Source organism: Simochromis diagramma, unplaced genomic scaffold (genome assembly GCF_900408965.1).
Source record: "Simochromis diagramma unplaced genomic scaffold, fSimDia1.1 OVJJ01000107.1, whole genome shotgun sequence".
Classification (NCBI taxonomy): Eukaryota; Metazoa; Chordata; class Actinopteri; order Cichliformes; family Cichlidae; genus Simochromis; species Simochromis diagramma.
The window spans coordinates 6,459,332-6,482,091 of NW_024387209.1; the positions used below are offsets into that span (position 1 = coordinate 6,459,332).

The 22,760-nt window shown below is 40.5% G+C and overlaps 1 protein-coding gene across 3 annotated transcripts; it reads right to left on the reverse strand.

The window, feature by feature from the left end:
- Positions 1-470: 470 nt before the first annotated feature.
- LOC120746157 (major facilitator superfamily domain-containing protein 6-A-like) lies at positions 471-22,760 on the reverse strand. Of its 3 annotated transcripts, XM_040051467.1 has the most exons (8): positions 22,480-22,760; positions 18,957-20,460; positions 13,743-13,840; positions 11,396-11,557; positions 11,133-11,231; positions 10,076-10,362; positions 6,881-6,884; positions 3,578-3,696 (listed from the first exon to the last, which is right to left on the reverse strand). In XM_040051467.1, exons 2-8 carry the CDS (start codon positions 20,456-20,458, stop codon positions 3,689-3,691), a joined length of 2,160 nt encoding a protein of 719 aa, XP_039907401.1. In that variant the 5' UTR covers positions 20,459-20,460; positions 22,480-22,760; the 3' UTR covers positions 3,578-3,688. The 3 variants fall into 3 exon arrangements, with proteins under 3 accessions (XP_039907399.1, XP_039907401.1, XP_039907400.1); XM_040051465.1 differs by lacking the exon at positions 6,881-6,884 and having other exon boundaries at positions 471-3,696; XM_040051466.1 differs by lacking the exon at positions 3,578-3,696 and having other exon boundaries at positions 4,202-6,884.

Genomic DNA, 22,760 nt, shown 5'->3' on the forward strand with positions numbered 1-22,760 from the left:
TCGGACTTTCCTGTCATTGTTTTTTTTTTTTTAAAGCGGCCTTGAGCAATGGCTCTCGAGGCCTTCCGGAGGTCTTTTAAAGTTATTCTTTGGACATTGGCTGCCTTTCACTTATTTTCAGTCCAGTCCTTTTACCCGACCAGTTTCAGAGAAATGACTTGTTGATTTTTAAGCCGTTTAACATTGACCTATGAGTCATTTAAGTATTTTTTAAAAGGCTCCTAACTTAACAGACATTCACAATTTGACTCACTCTCCAGTTTGTGTCTTTAGAGAAATTTGGGGCTTATTTTCATATCTGGTTTTTGATTCAGTGCAGTTCATATACATTAAAAATACCCCAGAATATTTCAAATTACTCAACACCAAACACACCTGTGAAAGAAAAGCAATATAAGGCTACTCATTTTACACACTCATTTACATCAAGTTAATTAAAACTGGATGATTACTGTAATAAAGGAGTGATATTGGCCTTTTCCAAAAGTCCTTTAATTGACCGCACATCATTACAGTACATCGAATAGCTTCGTCTTTAAGGCTTTCCTACACATACGGCACAAAAACACTCAATACTGAAAAATATTTGGCATGAAAATAAAAGACAGGAAGCAGAGAGCGTGTCAGCTGTTGGCAGTGTAGTGTAGCACAGTAAAGGGGTCTTTGCTCAACATCGCATCATAAGAAGTTAGATTAATAATGATGATTAAGAAGAGGCACTTCTTCATCACAGCTCCTTCAGTGAACTCTGACGAGAATTAACAGACTCAGCAATTCCTCCCACGAGACTTCAAAAATCTGATTTGTCAAGGAGCAACAAAGGTAGAGGATGTAACGTCTTTATGTGGACCAATTCTGCTTTTCCTACATTTTTGCATCCATCTTCTGTTCCAGTGGCCAAAACCCACGTTAAACATGGACAAAACGTATGTACAAGCAACCCTTTTGAGCCGCAAACTCCAAACGCCATCTTATCAGTTCTTTTGCTCTTTATGATATCAGTAAGAGCAGACGTCCTTACATATTGTCATCCCTACTGGGGATACACTAGGTTTGAGTGTGGGATGCTGCAATGTCTTCAAATCACATCAGGAGTGTTTTAGAAATGTAATCTTCTGGGTCTTTTATTTTGAAACTTTATCTGATTTCTACGCCCGAGCATAGAGACACTTCTGAAACACGTCTGCTGGAATCAAAGCGCTTAAGTGAGTGCAGTGTATTCCCAGGCTGGTCAAAGGGATGAAGTGAGACCCATTTTAAGATAAATACGGATTATTTTGAACTGTGAATCATACAAAGCTACTCTAGTAGAGTCCAAGAATGAAAATATTCTTCCCATTTCCAGCTCTGTCCATTTTTAAGGTACCACAACCTGAAACTGCACTGAAAAAAATAAATTAAATGTATTTAAGGAATTTGAAAAATACAGTTTTAAGTATTACAGTGATTCCCAACAGACAGACCACAGACGTAACCAAATTATTGTAAGCTTATGTAAAGAAATACATTAACAACCAACAGTACTTGTTTTTGTAATAAACAGTTTTTCAGATAGTTCTTCTAACCACATTATAGCTATATCAGTGTCAACTGTCATATGAGGGGCAAACTAATTTACCATCCACCTGAACGTGACGGAGCTCGTTCTGGTTTTCTTTTATGTCTCGGTTATTTGCTTTATTCCCGCGACATTTGAGACATGAAATATGGAGATTGTGTTAACACCACACATGATAATCTTGCGAATAATACGGTGCCATTAACTACCTGAACTGTAATTATATTTCATGTGGTTGCCTTTGCATTAACCTGAATCATTCTCATTGTACAGTTATGGTTAGACTGTCTACACTCATTTTATGCTTGAATGAATTAAACCCAATTTTAATAAGCACCAGTTTATTATTTGCATGTCAGAATCAGAGAAGATCGCACAGGAGAAATCATCTTTATATCTTCAAGAAATTTCACAAATTAATTTTTACTCACGCACTGTGAAGGTGTGCCGTCACAGGCTGTGCGCATTATTATTATTTCAAATTTTTATCACCAAAGTATTAGAAAATCAGTAAAAATCAAATTTATTGTATTTTTTCTTGTCCCTAGAATCACGTTCTCTTTAATAAACTTTGTATTTTTACTGCAACTAGATTTGCCTGATTTTTATGCACAGTGTAACATTTTCACCAATATATTTGCAGTATTTGTAATTTGATTCATTATTTTATGCAACTGTTTTATTTCGGTTTCCTTTTTTTGTGCAACAGTGGAAACGTAGGGGAAGAACACAAAAAAAAAAAAAAAAAAAAAGGACAAAACTTTGGTGAAAGTGTGCACATGTAATGTTTGTTATTTACCTCTAAATTTACATTGTTGTGCCTCATCATGATTCTACAAAGACAAGGAGAAAGGAGAGGTCATTTCTATGAGGGGGGAAGAGAAAGGTGAGATTTTCTTAATTACAGAAATCTTTGGGGATCGTAGAAAGAGCTCCACAACAACAGACATTAGTTAACTTTTAGAGAAACATTAAAATGATACATTAACTTAAATGGGTTAAACTTCCCCAAGAAAAAAATAAACACAGATTTTTAGAAAAGCAGGCCCTCAGTAGAAAAGAGCCTCCGTTTGTGTTTATGTGCATTAAAGAAACTGTTTCTGATTTTATTTATATACTAAGTAATCACAGGTTGAATTTAAACTTGTTGTAAAGCTTTTCTGTTTGCTGTATTTCTCATTCAGTATGTGGTAGTTTTCACGGTTAGTTACTTATGCTGCTGCTTCAAATTAAAAGCACTCAGCCAGACACAACTGAGAGGCTTTTATTGTGAATTTAGCTCCACACATTCGAAGCGTGGCCATGAAAATGATCTACGGCACATTCAGATTGGGAACTCTTCTATTACAGTAGAATTAACAGAAAAAAAAAAAAAAAAAAAAAAATCCCTGCCACAAGTTAAAATCCCATGAAGTCATTTGTGCTGTCGTCCAGTCAAAGCTGCACGTTGTATCATTACTTCTTTTAAAAACACTTCAACAGTTTTCTTCCCATTTTAAACGTAAATTAAGTTAAATAACATATCAAGAGGCACATTTACAAATGAAGGAATTTCCTTCAGTCCACTGGAAGGTGTTGCAGTGTGCAGAGATCAGTTTCACACCTGCTGCAAAAACCATCCATTAATGAAGTTTAGAAACCACTCCACCTCTAGAATTAAACCATTCCCAGCTTGCTTCCAGTATTCAAGGATAACCCCCCATTTCACAATCATATGTACACACTACACTAGCTTTTAGAATAATCTGGACACAGTGTTTATAAACTGCAGAGGAATCACTTCACCACACAATAGGATTTTAACACTGAACTAGAGGACAGATGAACTTGTTTAGACAGGTCACTTTGCAGTAATGAAACACACCGGGGTTAAAGCCCTCTGTGTGTGCATTCAATAGTTTTTAAATGAACACTCAATGTGGGTTTTCTTCTGTGAAGACCGTATTGTCTTTGGGCGCTCCTCCGTCTGACGCAGGGTGCGTTTGGTCTTTGTCAGAGTCTGTGTGTGAGGTGTGGGTGGTGTCTGCTTGCGTGGGAGTTTCCGTGGTGGATTTCGGCGGGTGTGCGCCGTCATCGCTCGAGTTTCTGTGCGAAGTTGCCACCGCCTCGTACTCAGCCACCGCCCGCTCATTATGCACCTAGCAACATGAGAAACAAAAACATTGAGGGCGGCTGGCAAGAAGCCAGTTGAACATGTGGCACAATTGCCGAACAACAGTTTAGGTTACATCTGCTAGATCATGTCTAACTGCTTCCAACAAAATGCTAGCAGGAAAATCCTGCCTGAGCTGTTACTAGCCAACAAAGACATGGATACAAGCGTGCTAATGCTAACACTAGCTGTTTACATAACATGTTAACTATGACAAGTATTTAAGAATTGGGTAACCTTCCCTGAACTTCCTCTGCTACTCTGACTGCTTCCAGGTCATCTTCAGACCTCAGCTCTCTCGTCCTGGCTCTGTTCCAGGCGCTCTAAAGAGCCTGCACGGTTCAGGCTGGACGGCAACATCGGTACAGTCTGAATGCGTTTGTCGGTGGTTAATGAATAAAAAGATTTCCCGCACTGTTAGCGAGGCTGCACGACTGCAACGACACCTCTGTGCTTAAATTTTAAAGATTTGAACCAAATTTCAACCTCGATGAGTTTCTCGAGTGATGTTAAAACTATTATATAGAACATGTCATTATTGATGTTGTTTCTACATTTTAGAGCCATAAGCAATGCTCAGTGTGTTCAAATATGACTACATTAGACATTTATTCTGACCCAGGAGGAAAAAAAACTAGAAGATGGGTCTGGTACCAAAATGTAGGTAAAAATGAGACCCTTCAGATGCTAAAGACCCTTTAAAGTTCACCCGAAACTTTAAAGGGTCTTTTTGATATTTTCTCTGTTAAATCATTGGAAAACAGATCGAACCTCCAGGATACCAGTTCTGGTTCCTGTTCCTCTGCTGGACACACATTAGAATATTGTCATTTAACTACAGATGATGCTTTTCCATTAGATCAGATTTTTGGCTGTGGATGTAAAATTGATTTGGCTTCAGTTTTTAAAAAGGGCATAAATGTTTTTTTTAAATAAGTAAATCTCATTTACTTGAATGTATTACAAATTGTGCATCTGTATGTATATTGAAGGCCTGTAATCACCAAATAGTCATAGTATACGTAACTTCATTAAATAGCCTGAAGTTATTGTACAAAAACGACAAAAGTGGCTCCTAGATGTGAGCTTGTGTTTACTCCCAGAGCTTACTGCAGTGTTTTACAGTTTCATAACTCCAGTATTGCAAACAGACTCTCACTCCCACACTATTTAACTTGTAAAAAAGACATTGACTTGTAACTAAAAATGCTAGCCCTTCATCTGGCAAAGAGAAGCTGTCTTAAATAAGAAGCAGCTGCGATCACACAGCCACTGAATACTGCACACAGGTTTAATGTAACTTAAATTTATCAAGGACAGATTAAGAAAATTTAATGAAATGCTGTCATATGATAGTATTGTGGAAAAATGATTAGAAGTAGCAGCTTTAAACCTCCCTAAAAGCCTGTTCGAAAATGAAGAAATTTAACTGCATTAAACAAAGCTAGCTTTTCATTATAAAGTAAATATATGTCCACCATATGTTTCCCATTATTTTTAACATCATTAGTGTTTGTTTTCGCAGATGTGGGTGTTTTTTTTTTTTTTTTGCAGTTTTACAGATTTTTATTTTATTTTTTTATATCTGTTTGTAAAAATATTTTAAGAACTGTTAAAATTGAATTTAGTGATACAAAAGCTGTTATAATTTCCATCCTACATTTGTTTAGCAGCTTTAATGAAAATCTTGTGTTTTATCCCCTAATAGGGGATTTACTGCTCAGCATGGCTTTTATTTTTTTTATTATTTTACTGTGTTTAAACTAAACTCAGAGCAAAGTGCAGCTACGAGTCATATTTAATCTTCAGATCAAATTGATTAAATAAGACTGTGACAAAATCTGATTTATTTGCTTGCACGGCTGCTACATTATGGGAAAAAAAAAAAAAAAAAAAAAAAAAAGATATGCTCATTTTTCCCATAGCAAACATTACATCATTTTATCTGCAACTGTAATTATTAACTTAAACATTACACAGTTATTGTGGTGTAATCACAACAAGGAAATGGGAATAAATTTAATTCTGTTTCCCCCCCCTCTTTTGGATAGTATAATTCTTCCTAAAAACTGCATGCATGGCGATTTGTTTTTATAACTCCTCTATCTGGATACTAAAGTTAGAGACAGCACACCCAAGTAGTTTATGCTGTGGTTTTGGTGAGTTATATTCCAATTAGTCTGTCACTTAGCACAATTAACAGGTTGTGTGATGCACCCATATAGTCTATGGTAATAAAAGCTTGTTAGCATTAGTTGAGAACGCAGTGTTTCACTGTTTGGCCAAGATGCCAACATTGAGTCCCAAAACAAACAGGTGATATTTATGTTATTTTTTTCATTATTTTTATTTGAAAGGGACTGTGTACAATACTAACATAAATGTTATTTGAGCTACTGTACTAGAGTTAACTTAAAGCTCATTTGCATCTGCGATACCTTGGCAGGTCACATTTTTATCTACTTTTATGGTCACACAATAAAAAGTCTAAATTGCTAAAACAGTATGTGAGTGAAAATGCACCAACGTTAAGAAAATAAGCATGCGATTTTTATAACACAAGAAAGAGCTGCAAAGCAAAAAAAGAAGGCAAATTTTATTTTATGCATATCATCTTCTTTTCTCAGCAAAGAAAATGATATAAGTATTTTTTTTAACTATGAAAATTATTAAATGCGTTTTGGCCAGAAAGTCTACAACAGTTGTGTTTTAAAGATATATTATATTTAAAAACAGAATATATTGTTTTGGGAAATTCTGCAGACACCAGTAGTGCCATCAAAGCAACAAAAGACTGAAGTAGCTGCTTTACCGAGCACAGATTATCTAAATACCTCATCAGTCAGGGGTAAAGCTCAGAGATCAGCTCCCGCCACAAAAGCAGACCTCAGACCCCACCCCCAGAGGGTGGGGTTGGAGGTGACATCACCGGGGAGAAACCCATACATGTAAGCGCATCACATGATGTCAAGAGTCAGGTGTGGGCGGTTCACAGACACACAAAGACGTACATGCATGTACACGCCCACACATACACAGGTATGCCTGAGTCACTGTTATCACCCCATGCATGAAAAAACACACAGAGAAAATCCTGAACTACACCCCCACCTCACAGACGCACACACACAGTAGTTTTCCATCAACCTTTGCACGCAACACCATCTCACCTTTCTTCAGTGTGTGTGTGGGCAGCCAGTCAGGAGGAAGTGTCAGATTAATGAGTTAAAGCATGAAGAAGAGACATTTCAGACACAACAGATGGAAACAGTGAGTTACTATTACACAACGCCTCGTAATACAGCAGCTACAGCGGCATGTGGCTATTAAAAAAAAAAATAAAATAAAAAATTACACACCGTGTAAAATGTCCACAAATCAAAAGCTTGCCCTGATTTAAATCGTGCTGATGTCTATAACTGACCGAGCTCACTTCTAATCGTTTTCTTATTTTTATAGTTGTCGATCAGTCTGATTTGTTTTTACTCCTGTTTGGATCGCCAGTAAATTCATCATCAGGAATATCCTCTTTTAACCAGACAGGCTGGCTGCTATTTTTAGATCTCTTCCTGAAAGTCACAGTCTGACCACTTACACACTACAAAAAGCAACTCGTGCCTTGGGCTGACCCGGATTGCATCTAATAATGAATGCCAGGTCTCGGGCAGTTTTCAGCTTAAAAGTCATCAGTTTAGAAGCATTAACGCTGGCGTTTGGTTATGCTGAGTTAAGGACTTTGTTCAGTTCTCACAAAAACAACAGGGTATAGCAGATGGTGATGATAAATCATGCAGATAAGATGCTGTAGGTTTGAAAATGTGCTAGAACAGGAGCAAAGATCACCCGTGAGGGGAAGAAACATGAAAAAAAAAAACATGTATAAATAAAACAATCAGCACAAGAAGCTCTGACAGGCTTCAGACTTTTGGGTTCTTGTGAGTTTTTAAACATGTAAACCGATATACAGAAAATATAGTTTTGAAATTTGCACTGTTAAAATTTTTATACAAGTTAATTCTATAAGAATTCGGAAACTCTGAGGAGACGAGCTGCAGAAGTCTGAAGAAAATCAGGGAACAGGACAAAAGAAGTTGAAGCTAAGATAGTTTAATGTAGTTAAGAAAAGACTAAGCTCAATTAAAAAATAATAATTAAAAGGTGTAGTTTTAGTTTTGCATTTTCTTGACCCTCCAGGTCAATGTGAAAATTAATAATAAGCACTGCTGAAAAACTGCTGGATTATACTTTCTTTGTTTTATTTGACAGCCAGTTGCTGGCTTCATACAGACACCCATGTCCAACTGTTAGGTTACTTCAGTTATACTACTTTGAATATGCCTGCTGTAGGCTCAGATGCACTTTAACAGGCTGATTTGGATGATAATGACAATCCTTTTGGTTTCATTCTTGAGGATCAAACCATTTGAGATCGATCCCAAAATTGAAACCCAATTTTTCTGCTCAGATTTCTTTTGGACTTTTTAACCTGTGTTTAGCTGTTAAAAACACTTTCAGTCGAAAATACGTTTGCTTAAACATTTCATCACAACATTTAAAGTCAATGTCATGAAGCTTGGATAACTTTCATTAGTGGACTATAGGGCACATTTGAAAAGCACAGACGCAGAATTTAAACTATATTAAAGCTATTAACACCCCTAATAGCAGCATTCATATTAGCAGACCTGCATGAGTGTATGATATTAAACATGCAGAGTGTTGCCTCTATAATGCATTTGTGTACCTCGCAGCATTAATGTTCACACATTAAAGCCTCCTCTTAGACAAAGACTGGCTCTCTGTGCTGCCTCCAAACTCCAATCAAGAGTCGACTTATTTTTGATCTTGAACTGCTTGTATATCCCACCATTAGTTGGAAAGAACGTAATTTGGAACAAACCATCAGCCCAAAATAAACTTGGGAATGGCTCTAAGCTAAAGAACAGCAGTAACAGCAGCTAAAGTAGCCCAGATTACTGGTTGTTCAACATATTTTGAGAAAGCTGCTGGTGATAATGCATAGCTACAACACACAGACGATTGTCTGTAAAGCTCTGCGTAGGACAACCACGCAGGTCCCTCCCAATGCAGACTGCCACTGCACTGAACACAGGTCTCGCTCACCTCCTGCCCCGTGTACCAGGTCTGCCTCCCTGTGACTTTAGTTCCAGTTTTGGGAAATGCACAAAGTTGAAGGATCAGTGTTCTGATGCAGTGGAGGACATCCAGCTCACATTACAGAGCCACAAGTACACACGGACGTAACAGGCCCTTCTGAAAAAAGCAGCTACACTGAAAACAGTCTGAGAACTCAAGTCTGATCTGATTAGAGATCAGCTGAAGATAAAATCAGGTGAGGCTTTTGATATTCAGGTATCTGCTCTCAGAACTTTCTGATCACCCCTCGTGTACACACTAATACATTTATCATGTTTGATTCAGCGCACAATGACTTCACTCTTACTTTGAAAGTCCGGGTCAACCAGGTCAGGTTGCTGCTGTGGCATAGAGTTGTCTCAGGTTTCATTCCCTGCTTATTCTAACTGAAACTCCACCTTCTGGGATTGCAGCTGCAGCAGACCTTGTGGTGGCACCACTTCACCTGCTGCAGGTTCTACATGTGGGGCTGACCTCCAGCTTGACAGAACAAGGACTAGCATCACCAGCTGCACTGGAGATGGTGGAGGAGGAGTACGTCCATGAAATGAAGACCCTACTACAGCAGCAGCTGATTGGTGCTCCACTATTTATTATCACTAATTAAAAACGGTATAATTTACTACCTAATTTAACAAAGTGTTTAACATCTACACGCAGATCCTGCCTCACCATCGCAACAAAAATGATCCAATTCTCTGGGAAACACATATTTGTTTTATGAATGTCAAATTCTCAACTATGCAATCACTGATTTTAGTTTTTCTTTAATGTGGAAATCTAAACGCTTCAGCTCACCTCACTGCTGACAGAGCTGTCGCTACATTTAGCCACTTTTCTGACGCTTTTTGCTTCGTCTTTCCTAAAAAGACTGAGCTAAAAGTCTATACACTCTCTGAAGCCTCTGAGAGGCTTCAGAGAGTGACAGACCTGCTGCGGCTTTTAGATTCTGTCAGTATAAAGTACCTTGAGGCCCCTGATACTGCGATATGGCGCTCTACAAATAAAACTGTATTAAATTGACTGCAGAAGACAGAAAACTGTTCAGGAGAGTCCCAGTTTAATATTCCCACAACTTGAACCAAACATAACATTACTGCAAGTCTTCCGAAATGACCAGTTCTCACATTTTTATCTCCTAAATCAGATTTTTGTTTTTCTTTTCATGTGTTCATGACTAAAACTCTGCTTGGCTACTGTCTGTTCACCTGCAGTGGGTGAGGGTCTCGAGTGCTGTTCTTTGCCAGGCTGATCATCTCTTTGATCTGGACGAAGGCGAAGGCAATGGTGACCCAGGGGGCACCGGAAAGCATCCAAGCCGGCCTGTTCGGGTCCTCCTGATCCTCCTGATGTTTAGTCTTCCTTACTGGCAACAAGGGAGCCTGTCGCACTGGGGCCGGGCTGCCGTCGGGGGCATGACTCTGCACCAGGTCGATGGTGGCGATCGGGACTGGACTGGAGGGCACAGGGATGTTCTCTGCTAGCATTTTGTCCTCTGGAAGAAGGTGCAGAGGGAAGAAACACGAAACGACAGGCACAAAAATATAGATTTTAAGGATCTGAATGTGTATCATGTCACAGCAAAAGCATCAGTTAAAACAGTTTGTTCTGCTAATCTAGAGCAGGGTATTCCAGACATACTTTTCCAGTTTTTCCTCCACCTCTCTTGGTCACTCTCCAGAGCTCATGACCACCGGTGAGGGTTATAATGTAGACCTACTGGTAAATCAGGAGCTTTCCTCTCGATCAAAGCCTTCTCATTACCACATTATCTGTAAAACTGCACCAATCCACGTCACTCATGAACATCCTGACACACTTAGACCCAACCCCAAGGGACAAACCCAGCAAAAGCAGTGGAAACATGACCAGCCGTGATTCAACATCCGTCTCAAAATATCAACAGGAAGCACAGCTTTTGTTTACTGCGGATCACATAGTTTCAGCTTTAATTTTTAAGCTGCTCCTTTATCCACAAGGGGCTAAGGTCAAGGCATTAGTGTTTCCTCCTGGGATCAAACCAGGAATCTTTCACTTGTTAGGCAAATCTGTACACCTCAACACTATGGAGCTACTTTTCATCGATTTCCTTTTAGAAGGTGATTATTATGCTGTGTTCTTACACTTCTTATTAGACAAGATTAGTTAATGCTTTAGTTTTCTAAATATTGCAGACACTATAAACCTGCAATCTACTTAGTGACATACAAAACAAGCCTAATGTGCATATCTGCGATCTTGTTTATTTGTATGCATTTTTCCCACCTTTGCCTTCAGTGTCTCCGGTCAGACACTGGATGAAGGAGAAGATGAGGAGGATGACGAGGGAGGCCATGCCGATTCCTCTGAACGTCTTCGCAGCACCTGCAGAGCAAACAGAGAAACCATTAGCAAGGCGAACTCATATTTTTCCTGTGTTTCCTACCCTAAAGCAGCTCAAATAAACCACTTACACTACACCGGTACTGCATTTAAACATTAGCCAGTGTGCTGCAAGGCAATTTCCGCCTCACGTGCTCGTTTCATACCAAAATAATTGACGAATACTCCTCCGACCATGGCTCCGCAGCCGCGACCCAGCCCGAGGTGCAGGCCCTGCAGGATTCCCTGTGCCGACGTCCTGAGAGCCGGCGGGACCGCGGCACTCAGGAAGGAGATACAAGCTGCCCAAACTGAGGCGTGGGTCACACCTGGAGGACAAACAGGGACATACAGAGGGTCACAGCTGAATCTGGATCTAAATAAACTCAAGCATCCTGATGTAATCAATTAACTCCAACATCTCAGCTTTAGAGTCATTACATCAGCAGCATGTGTTGAACAAATACAGGCAGAGCCTCTGAAATTATTATGTTTTTTAACAATTGGCCAGATTTTCAACTTAAAAACACTTTCAGTCGAAAATAAATTTGCTTAAACATTTCATCAAAACATTTAAAGTCAATGTCATGAAGCTTGGATAACTTTCATTAGTGGACTATAGGGCACATTTGAAAAGCACAGATGCAGAATTTAAACTATATTAAAGCTATTAACACCACTATTAGCAGCATTCATATTAGCAGACCTGCATGAGTGTATGATATTAAACATGCAGAGTGTTGCCTCTATAATGCATTTGTGTACCTCGCAGCATTAATGTTCACACATTAAAGACTCCTCTTAGACAAAGACTGGCTCTCTGTGCTGCCTCCAAACTCCAATCAAGAGTCAATAACCTGCAGATATTGACTGCTGCATTCTTTCTTATTTTTCTATTGTTATCTATTATCTAAATCTATTTCTAATTCACCTTTTTCTTCCTGGCCCTTGAGTAAGTGAATTGCTCTACTGTGGAATTAAAAAAAGTCTATGAAAATTTGGCTTTTCATGCATTGCAAGGTCAAATATCACAAGTTAAATTATTTGTCCTTACTTCTCCACTGCCAAGTGTCAACCATTTGTGGATTCTGGAGAATAAATAAATGCTGACATATATGTTTAATTAACCTGCAGTGACAGTTTTATTTCTTCACCTCAGCTTCCTCTCTGCAGACCAGCTAATCGCATCGAGGTAAAAAGCAGGCTGCCTCAGCCCTCCCTGTTTTTACACCGCATGTGTTGCAAATGCTAAATGTACTTTTAGACTTTTTGAAATTGTGTCATTCTCAGCGTAACGCTGGACCAACAGGTGGAGCACTCAGAACTGAAGCCCCGATGCAGCTTTCACATGTTTATTCTGCGAGGCTTAGGTGTTTTCTCAGGGCGGATGTCTCATGCAAACCAGTGAGCCACAGAGAGCAGCTGTTCACTGCTCAAGTCTTCACTGTAGTTTTATTGTATACACTGCATTTCTCACCTTACTTTGCATTGCTTAAATAAAGTCAAAGATAAATTAGAAATACAGTGTTAATGATCTGGGATGCCAATTCATATGGTGTGATGGGAATATAAATATAAAAAAAAAATATCAAATTAATATATAATAAAAATATTTTAATATTGAATAGAATATATATAACTATTAAAAACAGAAAATTAAAAAACATAAAAACGCAAAATAAAAAATACAATTTAAATAATTATATTTACAAAAATACAAATAAAAAATGGAAAAAACTTAAATAAAAATACAAAATGTATATCTAGTAAAAAAAAATGTTTTAAATGCATGTATAAATCCGTGTTGCTGCTAACTGTGGCTTTAGTTTCCACTAACTGTGAATCTGAAACTGAACTGACTGAGTGAAGACTGAAAAGCTGGTTAATGTGAACATCAGAAAGACTGAAGACAGATTACTGCTAAGTGTTCTGTAAACCGCAGCAGCTCCCGAACAGGAAACAAACCGCTCATAAACAGGACCTATGACATAATATAATCAGTCTTTTCCTTTTTAAAACTGATCAGCCCTGTTTTGAGAAAGCTGCTGCTTGCACAGAAAAGCCAGCGTTCATTATCCGGGCTGAAAAAAGTGACACATGGTTTGCAAGTTTGCATTCGACTGATTTGTGACTCCGAGAAAGAGAGGACTTTTTCTCTGTTATTTTCAAGTCCGGCAGCGCCCTGCACATGTGCTTTCTGACAACACCTCTGTTAATATCCTCTCTGTATGTTGCAATGCTGCTACAATAAAGGAAATAACACAGAGTAATACAGATCGTGCAGTTGAGAATCCAGGCCGTTTCCCTTCCCTTCAGTTTTTTTCTCGTACTTTACAGCTTTCTGTCATCTGCTGCAGCCCTGACAGCCTTCTGCTAACCAGCGATACTGTAGGAAGAGAAACGCTGTCTGATAAGGCGCCATGCTGGACAAACAAAGCCATTTCCTGGCCTGCCCTGTCCTCTGGGTCCTGAAGTCCCAATACTCCCTGCAGACACAGACAGAGAAAGGGTTACCTTGAAGGATCTCCATGGGCAGGACGATCCAGGCGTTCTCCAGGTAGGAGATGTACAGGTAGCGAGCTGTGTTGCAGGCCAGCCCGATGTACAGCACTCTAAGGAAGGAAAGAGAAGAAGCATGAGACTTGTTGCAATGAATTACCAACTCAATCCTGAGCTGTTGTTTCTTTGCTTTAGTGATGTTTGGTAAGACTGATATGCATTTTTAAATCCTAATAACATCTTTCCAAGGACTGAAGAAATGTCTTCAACTGTTTCTATCCTGTAAGCATCCCGATTCTTAGTTTTACTGGAAGTATGACCATTAGGATGAACTGGTTGTGATAAGGCCACACCTTCAGTCAGTATAATCGTTCATCATTTGAATCTTTGTTTAAGCTTTGTTCTTTTTTTTTTTCCACGTCAGCAAAGACAACAAAATTCATCCTGTAACTAAAAATGAGCAACAGTTCGTCTGGATCTGCTTGCCTTTCTTCTTAAACCCAAACCTGCTGCAGTTTGTTTATCAGACAAAAATAATTTGTCCTATTTAACTGTTTCTTTATTGCAATAAATCTTGAAGTTATGACCCAATGGTACAGAGCATAATGCTGAAAAACTGACAAACACTCAAGCTGGTAAAAAGTCTTTAAAGTCAGCTGACTGAATTATTCTGGTGGTTTTTTGTTGCTACAAAAACAGGAAAAAGTATTTTAGTTATACGAGCCTGTATTTAACTGTTCGCCTCATTAATCTTTCTGCTCTTCTTCTGTGGTGCTGTTCGTACCCACCAAGGAGGCTTTGTGCTGCTATTTCGAGAACAATACAGCACAACACGCACCGAGTTCATCGCGCTCATCACCGGGATTATTTTAATGTTTGCTCATCAGCTGAAGCGTTACTGAACACACAGACACACTCTGTTCTCTGGGTGTGTGAACACTGAGCTCGACAAGCTCTCTCGCTGAAAACAACGTTGCAGGGAAAGGTCGTGTTGTCAGCATTTCCCAAAGATAATAACAACGAATGAGAGCTGTTAGGCCTCAGCCACACAGGCCTAGAGATTGGACCGTCAGTCCTGGCAACCTCTGGCTGATGGGGAAAAATGTGTATCCCCAAACTGGTTGGCCGCCTTTATTATGAAACTAGTTATAAAGTTTGCATGTTCTCCCCCGTGTTTGCGTGGGTTCTCTCCGGGTACTCCGGCTTCCTCCCACCGTCCAAAGACATGCACTTAGTGGGGATAGGTTAATTGGTTAATCCAAATTGCCCATAGGTGTGAATGTGCGAGTGAATGTGAGTGCAAATGGTTGTCTGTCCCTGTGTTGGCCCTGTGACAGACTGGCGACCTGTCCAGGGTGTACCCCGCCTCTCGCCCTATGACAGCTGGGATAGGCTCCAGCGCCCCCCGCGACCCTGAAAAGGATAAGCGGACGCGAATGGATGGATGGGTGGATAGATAGTTATAAAGAGCGCGCTGCACCAAAAATCTTGTTTCGATTGCTTTGGTTAGGTGGATGACACCAAATAGTCTGCATTTCAAAAACATTTCAAAGGGGCACAACTTTTATTTATTTGTATCTCCTTGTATGGGTCGCTTCATACTTTTCACAGCTTCACGACCACTTAGAGAGTAGTTGGCAAGTTTTTGCAGACAAGTCGGCATCTTCCATGCAAACCACAGGCAACCACAGTAAACTGCTGGCAACCAAAGCAATTACAAAGAGGTTTTTGTTGCAGCACCCTCTTTGCGCCCAATATCGCCTCCAGACAGTAATGCATTTCCTGCACACAAGCACAGGGATCTAATAACGTTCAGCGCTTGCTGCAGTGGTGTAGAGCGACTGACCAACATCTGACCTGATTAACATTTAGTGTCTCTCTCTCTCTCTCTCTCCCCCTAAGAGCTTAGAAACTCTGACTAGCAAACCCAGACATGTTTTAAAGATGTGAACTTGGAAGTATTCAAATGAAGAAGTATGAATTTTAAGTTGTGATGATGTTTTCAGGCTGCCTTGTTGTCTGATAATGATCTAAACCTCCAAAATATTTCAAGTGTTACAACATATCACAGAACAGAAACTTTAAAAATAACAACATTAAATACATAAAGCTAATATATCTGATTTGGTGTGGTGGGAAACTGCGATAATCCTCACAAGAAAGTACATCTTTAGATTCTGGACATTGCGAGTTCAGTCTGTCCTCTAAGATGGGCTCAGTTTAGCACTTAATGGAGTCAATCTGAGCAGTAGCAGATGGTCTCTCTGTGCTAACAGGTCGGTTTAAAAGGGTCAACACATTAAACCTTCAGCCTGAGGTCACTTATTGACGTGCTCTCATCGGTTAAAATGAAAGCAAGTGACCACCAGAGAGGAAGCTGCTGCTCAGACATTGCAGTGAAGCAGGAAGTGTGCTTACTAGACAGAGTCACATCCTGAAAACACAGGAAGATGAAGGGCGTGTTTGCATGAGACTGAATATACACACACAGAGTCACTAATTCAGATTAAGAGGAACCAGACAGCCTGTGGGCCTGTAAAGGCTGTAACTGTCTTCTGTGAAAAGGTGCTTTCAAAAACAGGTGAAATGTTCTCATTGCTTTAAAATTCCTAAAGGTTTCAATGCATATGAACAGAAAGGAGCTACTGTTAATATATTTAACCAGTGTGTCTGGATTTTACACATATAATGAAATAATGACACAGCAAGCTGCTTTTGATTGGCTAAAATGAAACATGGAAAATGGTATTAGGCTTCACAGCTTCAAGAAGCAAAGATGACTTCCAAAAACATTTCTGCTAATGCTTCTAGTCACTTAAAAATCTACCATCAGCTCTGAAAGTGAACTAAAAGTCCCCACTGTGATCACAGAGAAAGTTTAGGTCTGTCATGTCAACGCAGCCGTATGGTGGCCAGCAGAAGTTCCCAAGGCGCCAATTCTGGAAAGTGCTTACAAGCGTGGACATCTGTCATAGGACTGTATGAAGGAGGAAGATGCTGATCTGATCTGAGGAATGAGTTGGATCAGAAAAATGACAAACCGACCCTCAAACAGCTGAAACTCTCCCTCTCTATCAGCTTCCTACTCCTCGTCTCATGTTGATGTAAAAATTTGAAAACTATTGCTCTACAACATGTTACAACATTTAAAATCTGAGATAGCGAGCAGCTGGATGGTTTTTCATCCTATTGTTGCTTTTTTCCCTGTTTGTTGACATTTACGGCGATGATGTGCCCGATTTGTCTGTCAGAGGCACTGAAATGAAATAGCTTCTGATCTGTGTCCGTGTGAAAATCCCCACTGATGTCTTGCATAAGCACCTCTTCATAGTGAGCATTCCTGTTCAGTTTATTTATATTTTTGCTTCTACTTTAAAGTTAAATCAGTCTAAATATTCCCCAGTTTTAATCTTCTAACTCCTAGTGGAGAAACCAAGACATTACTACTTTCATGCCCTGTGTTTTGCTCATGTACTAACTTATATTACATGCTGTATTTTTGTTATTCTAAATAAAGGAAAAGTGAAATGTGTGTAGTTTAAGATAATCAGCAGCCTTGAGGGGAATAGAAATACTCTGAAACATTATGAATAAAAGTTTCGTTGCTAACTGGAGGTCTGGTAACCACAGTCACAGTCATGTCAGTTAGAGTCCCACTATTTTCACTTTTTGCCAGTGAACAGCTGAGTAAATTCTTCTCTTTTGAGGCCTCTAAAAGTAAAACAGAAAGTACTCCACGTCTGACACCAGAGAAACGGTGCTCATCATTCATTATTCAGTTACATTATAGACCTTGTCTAGCTTCTACGACTGCCTCATTTTGTCTGAGTAATTGCTGCATGCTCCCAACTATCAGTGGCTTCGTACAAGGCTTTTGATTAATGCGAGGAACAGAAATATCAGCATGCCCAGCAGGTGTATTTATTAAGTACTTCAGCTAAATTTGCTCCATCTTCACCTCGCGTAGACTTGAGAGCTCTTTGAAAGTCAACAGCATAGATGGATCTGTGAAATCTAACCCCTTGTCCTCAGATGTCGAAGCTATCCGAAGGGTCCGACCCTGAATTCAATGGCCGCATTGTCCCAAAGAGGAGCGCTCACTTGTCACGGCTCTGACACCAAACACAGCGAGGCGATGACTGAACTGTTTGGACCCACCATTAATGCTATGAATGCACAGTTTAAACGGTTGATCAAGAGTTTTTGCTTTTAAGTCTTTAAAGAAAGCATGGAAGTTGTTTTTGGTCATTTATTTGAGAAGATGGATTTTTTTTTTTTTTTTTTTTTTTTTTAAAACAGCTTACAGATTTCTTTGATTTAATGGTGGAAGAGTTAGATCAGAGGCAGCTGAACACGAGGAAAAAGGAACTCATGCTCCAGCAATGGTAATACAGATGAACTGGCTCTTTAAATAGCCCAGAAGGAGAGATAGTACTGTGTATCTAAGGGGGAACATCACCTATGTGAAACCTAACAGCATGATAATAAATAATTAGTAAATAATTCATTAGTTCATTAGTTAATTACCAGACGTTTCTGTCTTGGTTCCCATGATTATCAAAAACAAAAATATTTGGGACAAAAAAAAGTCAGAAAAAAGTTCAAAGTAAACGTGATCTCCAAGCAGCCTTAACCTCCTCGGACCTGGCGGCCACATATGTGGACATCACATTTTGGGTTGTCTAGACCAAAATACGAAATTTTGCTCTACAAGGGCCTGATATCCACTTACGAGGACATTATACTGCCACTATTCTATCAAAATTATAACGAATGTCTTCATATGTGGATCTCATTTATTTTAGGTTTAAAAAAAAAAAAAAAAAAATCTGCTAATTCTTTGTTTTTACATTCATCAGGTCCCAATCAGCCCAAATAGCAAAGAAAAATTAAAAAAAAAGCATGCCATGAATGAGTTTGGGTCTTAGGAGGTTAAGGAATATCAACACAGGAAGCAGCTAGCAGCAACATACAACAGAAAATGTCAATGACAACAAGCCACACAACCACTGACGACGCAAAGTGTGCGAAACCTTTCCAATTTTTAAGCAAGCGACTAAAGAAAGTGAAGGACACACTGGCAGTGAGAGAGTGGTATTACGGTTAGCCAGGCAAGTGGAACCTGGGATGCTCTTTAGCGACCAACTACCAGCTACTAACTGATGTGTGATGAGAAAAATCTCTGTATATGTAGGAGCAGCTTTGGTGCTTTGTAGTGTTTGTTCTTACCTGATGTGTCCCACGAGCTCGATGAACTTGTGGCTGGTGAAATACGCAGCGAGCTCTGAGATGTGGCTGAGGACGGAGCAGACCCCAAAGAGCGTGGTGGTCCCGCCCAGGTCCTCCAAGTGCCAGTACAGGAAGCTGAAGACGAAGCCGTAGCCAAAGCCCATGAACCAGGCGACAAAGAGGACGGAGCTGTAGCGCACGCTGCACAACAGCTTGAGGAGGTCACTGTAGTGGAACTCCTGGGTGGTGTCGGGGTTGCTGGGGGTCTGGTCTGAAGTGACTGACTCTCTGTCAGTGTTCGCTGAGTCCTCCACCACCTCTGGAACTTCCTGCTGGTATTCACCGCCTTTCTCAAAGTAAAACTGAGTGGCCACAATCAACGCCACACCCATCAGAACACCAAAGACAATGAAGGCGAGCTGGTAGTTGTGAAGGCGAAAATCGGGCACAGCGCAACCAGTGCCTTCAATCGCCACGGTGATATGAGTGTGGTCAATCCAGATGCCCACCAGCAGCATTGCCAGACCCCAACCCAGAGAGCCCCACATCCTCTGCAGGCCGTAGCGGTCGCGGGCTTTACCGAGATACTGCAGGGTCACCGTGTCCACGATGGTGACGGCGGGAGCACTGAAGAACTCGCCCACGATGATGACAAGCAGGATGAGCAGGAAGATGGACTCCACCTGGTCCCTGTTGTAGATGATCTGGTACTCTTTCTCAGGTGCTGGAGCAGAACTGGTGGTGGTCTGCAGAGTGGTGTTTGGTACGAGCTGGGTGGTGTTTAGTAAATTAAATGGAGAGTATGTTGTGGTTATGTTGGCATCCACACTACGTTCTAGCCTGTGGAGCACATGGGAATGCTCCACATGCAGCTCCAGTACGTTTCGCCGACTTCTGGTGTGGTTGGTGGAGTTGCTTGGTTGTGTTACGTTATCCTGAGGCTGGACCGTTACCACGGGCGGAAGCGGCGTGGAGAGAGAAGCTCCCTTTTCCTCACATATCATTTCCGCAGGTTTGACAAACCCGATGCCGCAGTTGAACATTAACCAGCACAGAACGGAAAACAGCAGCACAACTTTTCCTTTCTTGAAACGGTCCGCCACTACACCCCAGAAGGGGGCGCTGCAAAATTCAATGAAGTAGCGGATGCCGACGAGCAGCCCGCTGCGGCTGGCTGACATGCCGAGCTGCTTGTAATACACGGCCAGCAGGGGGTGCAGCGAGCCGTAGGCGGCATAGAAAAAGAAATAGAAGACTTTGGAGATGAGGAGGTGGCTGTTGATGCGGAGGCACGTCCTCTCGCAGCAGTCCATGGAATTTGGCTGTGAGGCCGCCACTGCTGCCGCCTGATCACGTGCCATGTCAGAGCCGGGTCCTGGTGGCGCTGTGACAGCCTCTTGCTGGGCCATGGAGAGGGTGTTGAATGGCTCAGCGAGGACATACTTCCTCTTCTGCTCCTCCTCATCATCTGTCAGGATGGCAACTTTGTCGTCAGCTGGCATATCTGGAAGATAAGGAAATGAGGGTTAGAGCAACGCCAGAGTAACCAAATGAGGCTAAATTCATCCTGTAACTACTTCACTGTGAGACATCATTAGTAGTTTTCTGCTAAAATATAAGTTATACCAGAAATCTGCTAATAACACCCAGAAATAACCTGAAAGATTAAGAGAAATGTTTTAATATTAAATATTTTTAAAACAGAAAAAGAACATTTGTGGATAACTTGTTTGACTACGAGAGAAAACAATAAAAAGAGCAAACCTTGATCACGACATGTCTTTGTATTTCTGTGAAAGGGCTGAGTTCTCTGGAGACTTTCCAAAAACAATACTTGTCTGACTGTGGCCAAAATCAAACAACCAGTATAAATAGATCTGCCTCTGGAGGAACATTTAGGCAGTTCTGAATACTGTAGACAAGCTGCTTTAAAAAAAAAAACATCTATTCAGAGCGGCATTATGGAATATTAATTTAAGGATTACGTCTTAAACAGAGCTCCTAACCTGAACCTATGTTGGGTAATATAATCCAGATTATGGCTGCCCTCTGCCACCCCTGTACACCATCACCAGGTCCTCCTGTCTCGGGAAAGCCAGGACCATCAAAGGTAACCCCTGCACCCCACCCACCACCTGTTTGACCGGTTGCCCTTTGGTAGTCAATCAGGTCCCACACCTCCAGACTCTCAAACAGCTTCTTCCCCTAAGACGTTCGGACTGTCAGCTAACACCATCCCCCCGCACCCCATCCCTGCACACTCACCTCACCAGCCATGGTCTGAGTAGCCCTCATCATTCAGACCACTAACAACTGGACTCTATACTCAGACCAAGTCCTTTGCACTACTTCTATGCTCTTTGTTCTCTAACATGTAGTCATTTTTGATCTACACCTGGTGTCAAATACAACCAAATGGTTAAAAGCTATCAAGTAATCTGGTTCCAGATGAGACAAAAGTCTCACAGAATCTGAAACTCTCCTGGATGTTTTCTTGATTACATAATCTATAGATTAAAAGTCTAAATGCAGCAGGTGATGGTCTAGATCTAGTCTAATGTGGTCCACTAGCCAAAAGAAAAAAAAAAACAACTCTCTTTAATCACATGTTTTGTGTTACAGACATGTCAAACTGTTTTTCAAAACATTTATTGAAACGGTTTGGTAATGAATGATAATCCAGATTAGAACAGTACCAAGGTAGTGGTCCATGGTCTAGACATGGTGTCATGAGGTCTACATGATAGAAAAACTGAATCCAAGCATTCAGAGGTAGAATAAAAGGTTCAAATAGTCTCATTCTGTGTTTTAAATGGCCCTGACGGGTGCTAGGTAATATAATCCATACTAGAAGGGGCTAAATGTGTAGAGTATTGTCCAAATTGGTAAAAAGCAAAGAAATCATCATATTTCTGTGTCACAGTATTCACATATATTAAAACAATCTGTACACTCTCCCATGTCCAAATTAAATCAGTCTAAATGGACGAGTTCCTGGTACTATAATCCGACCTGTGTAACGTCAGTGTTTGTGGATGTACTTTGAAGGTGCTGATATTTTGTTTTTATACAAAGACGGCCAGGTTAGACTCCCTCACGGTCCCTAAGCCTTACTTTGAGATCCACTTGTGTATCGTGACAACAATAAAACTGAAAGCTGAGCAGCAGTCACCAATACAGATATTTCAGCAAACATACGACCTCTGGAGGTCCTCAGACCTCAGTTTGTAAGCCGTCCATCTATCAGTGATGGTCTCCGCGGAAGTGTCAGACATGTTAAACAAAACTACGGGTTATCTAAATTGTATAAAACAAACCAAAGTCGGAACGTTTAAGGGGTAATTTAAGGAAGTGCTAAGGAAGTGCTGGCGCTCATTTAAACCCGGTTAAACACAAAGGAAGTGTCTCCGAATGTCAGGATTTCTACCATGTAACCTAAATTAAACGTTTTAAACATGTATTTCACGAGACTTAATTTAAAATAAAGGACAAATTTAACGACAACGCAAACTAATGTTCTTACCTGCTCAGGTCACCGCTCCCATTAAACTATGACTGCGCAGTTTCTCTTCAATTTTCTCTCTTCTCCTGCGGACATTTTTCACAAAAAACGTTCAAACTACCGCTTTTATTTTCTGTAAAATATTTATAGTCTCCGACATAAGTTCATGTTTTAATTCGGGGGGAATTTCAGGTCTTTCTCGTCTCCGCCTGTCTTTGTATTGAGAACAACGGCAGCTCGTCAAACCGGAGCTTCCACCTGTCCAGAAAACAGAGCCGCCGCGATCAAGCCCGCCATTGGGA

What these genes read in the sequence shown, in the direction of transcription:
- LOC120746157 (XM_040051465.1), bottom strand. Translation starts at nt 20,458, where the DNA reads ATGCCAGCTGACGACAAAGTTGCCATCCTGACAGATGATGAGGAGGAG. An exon ending in GAGCTCGTGGGACACATCAG is followed by an intron (nt 13,841 to 18,956) that starts GTAAGAACAAAC and finishes TTCCTTCCTTAG; the next exon opens with AGTGCTGTACATCGGGCTGG. An exon ending in AGTATTCGTCAATTATTTTG is followed by an intron (nt 11,232 to 11,395) that starts GTATGAAACGAG and finishes TTTGCTCTGCAG; the next exon opens with GTGCTGCGAAGACGTTCAGA.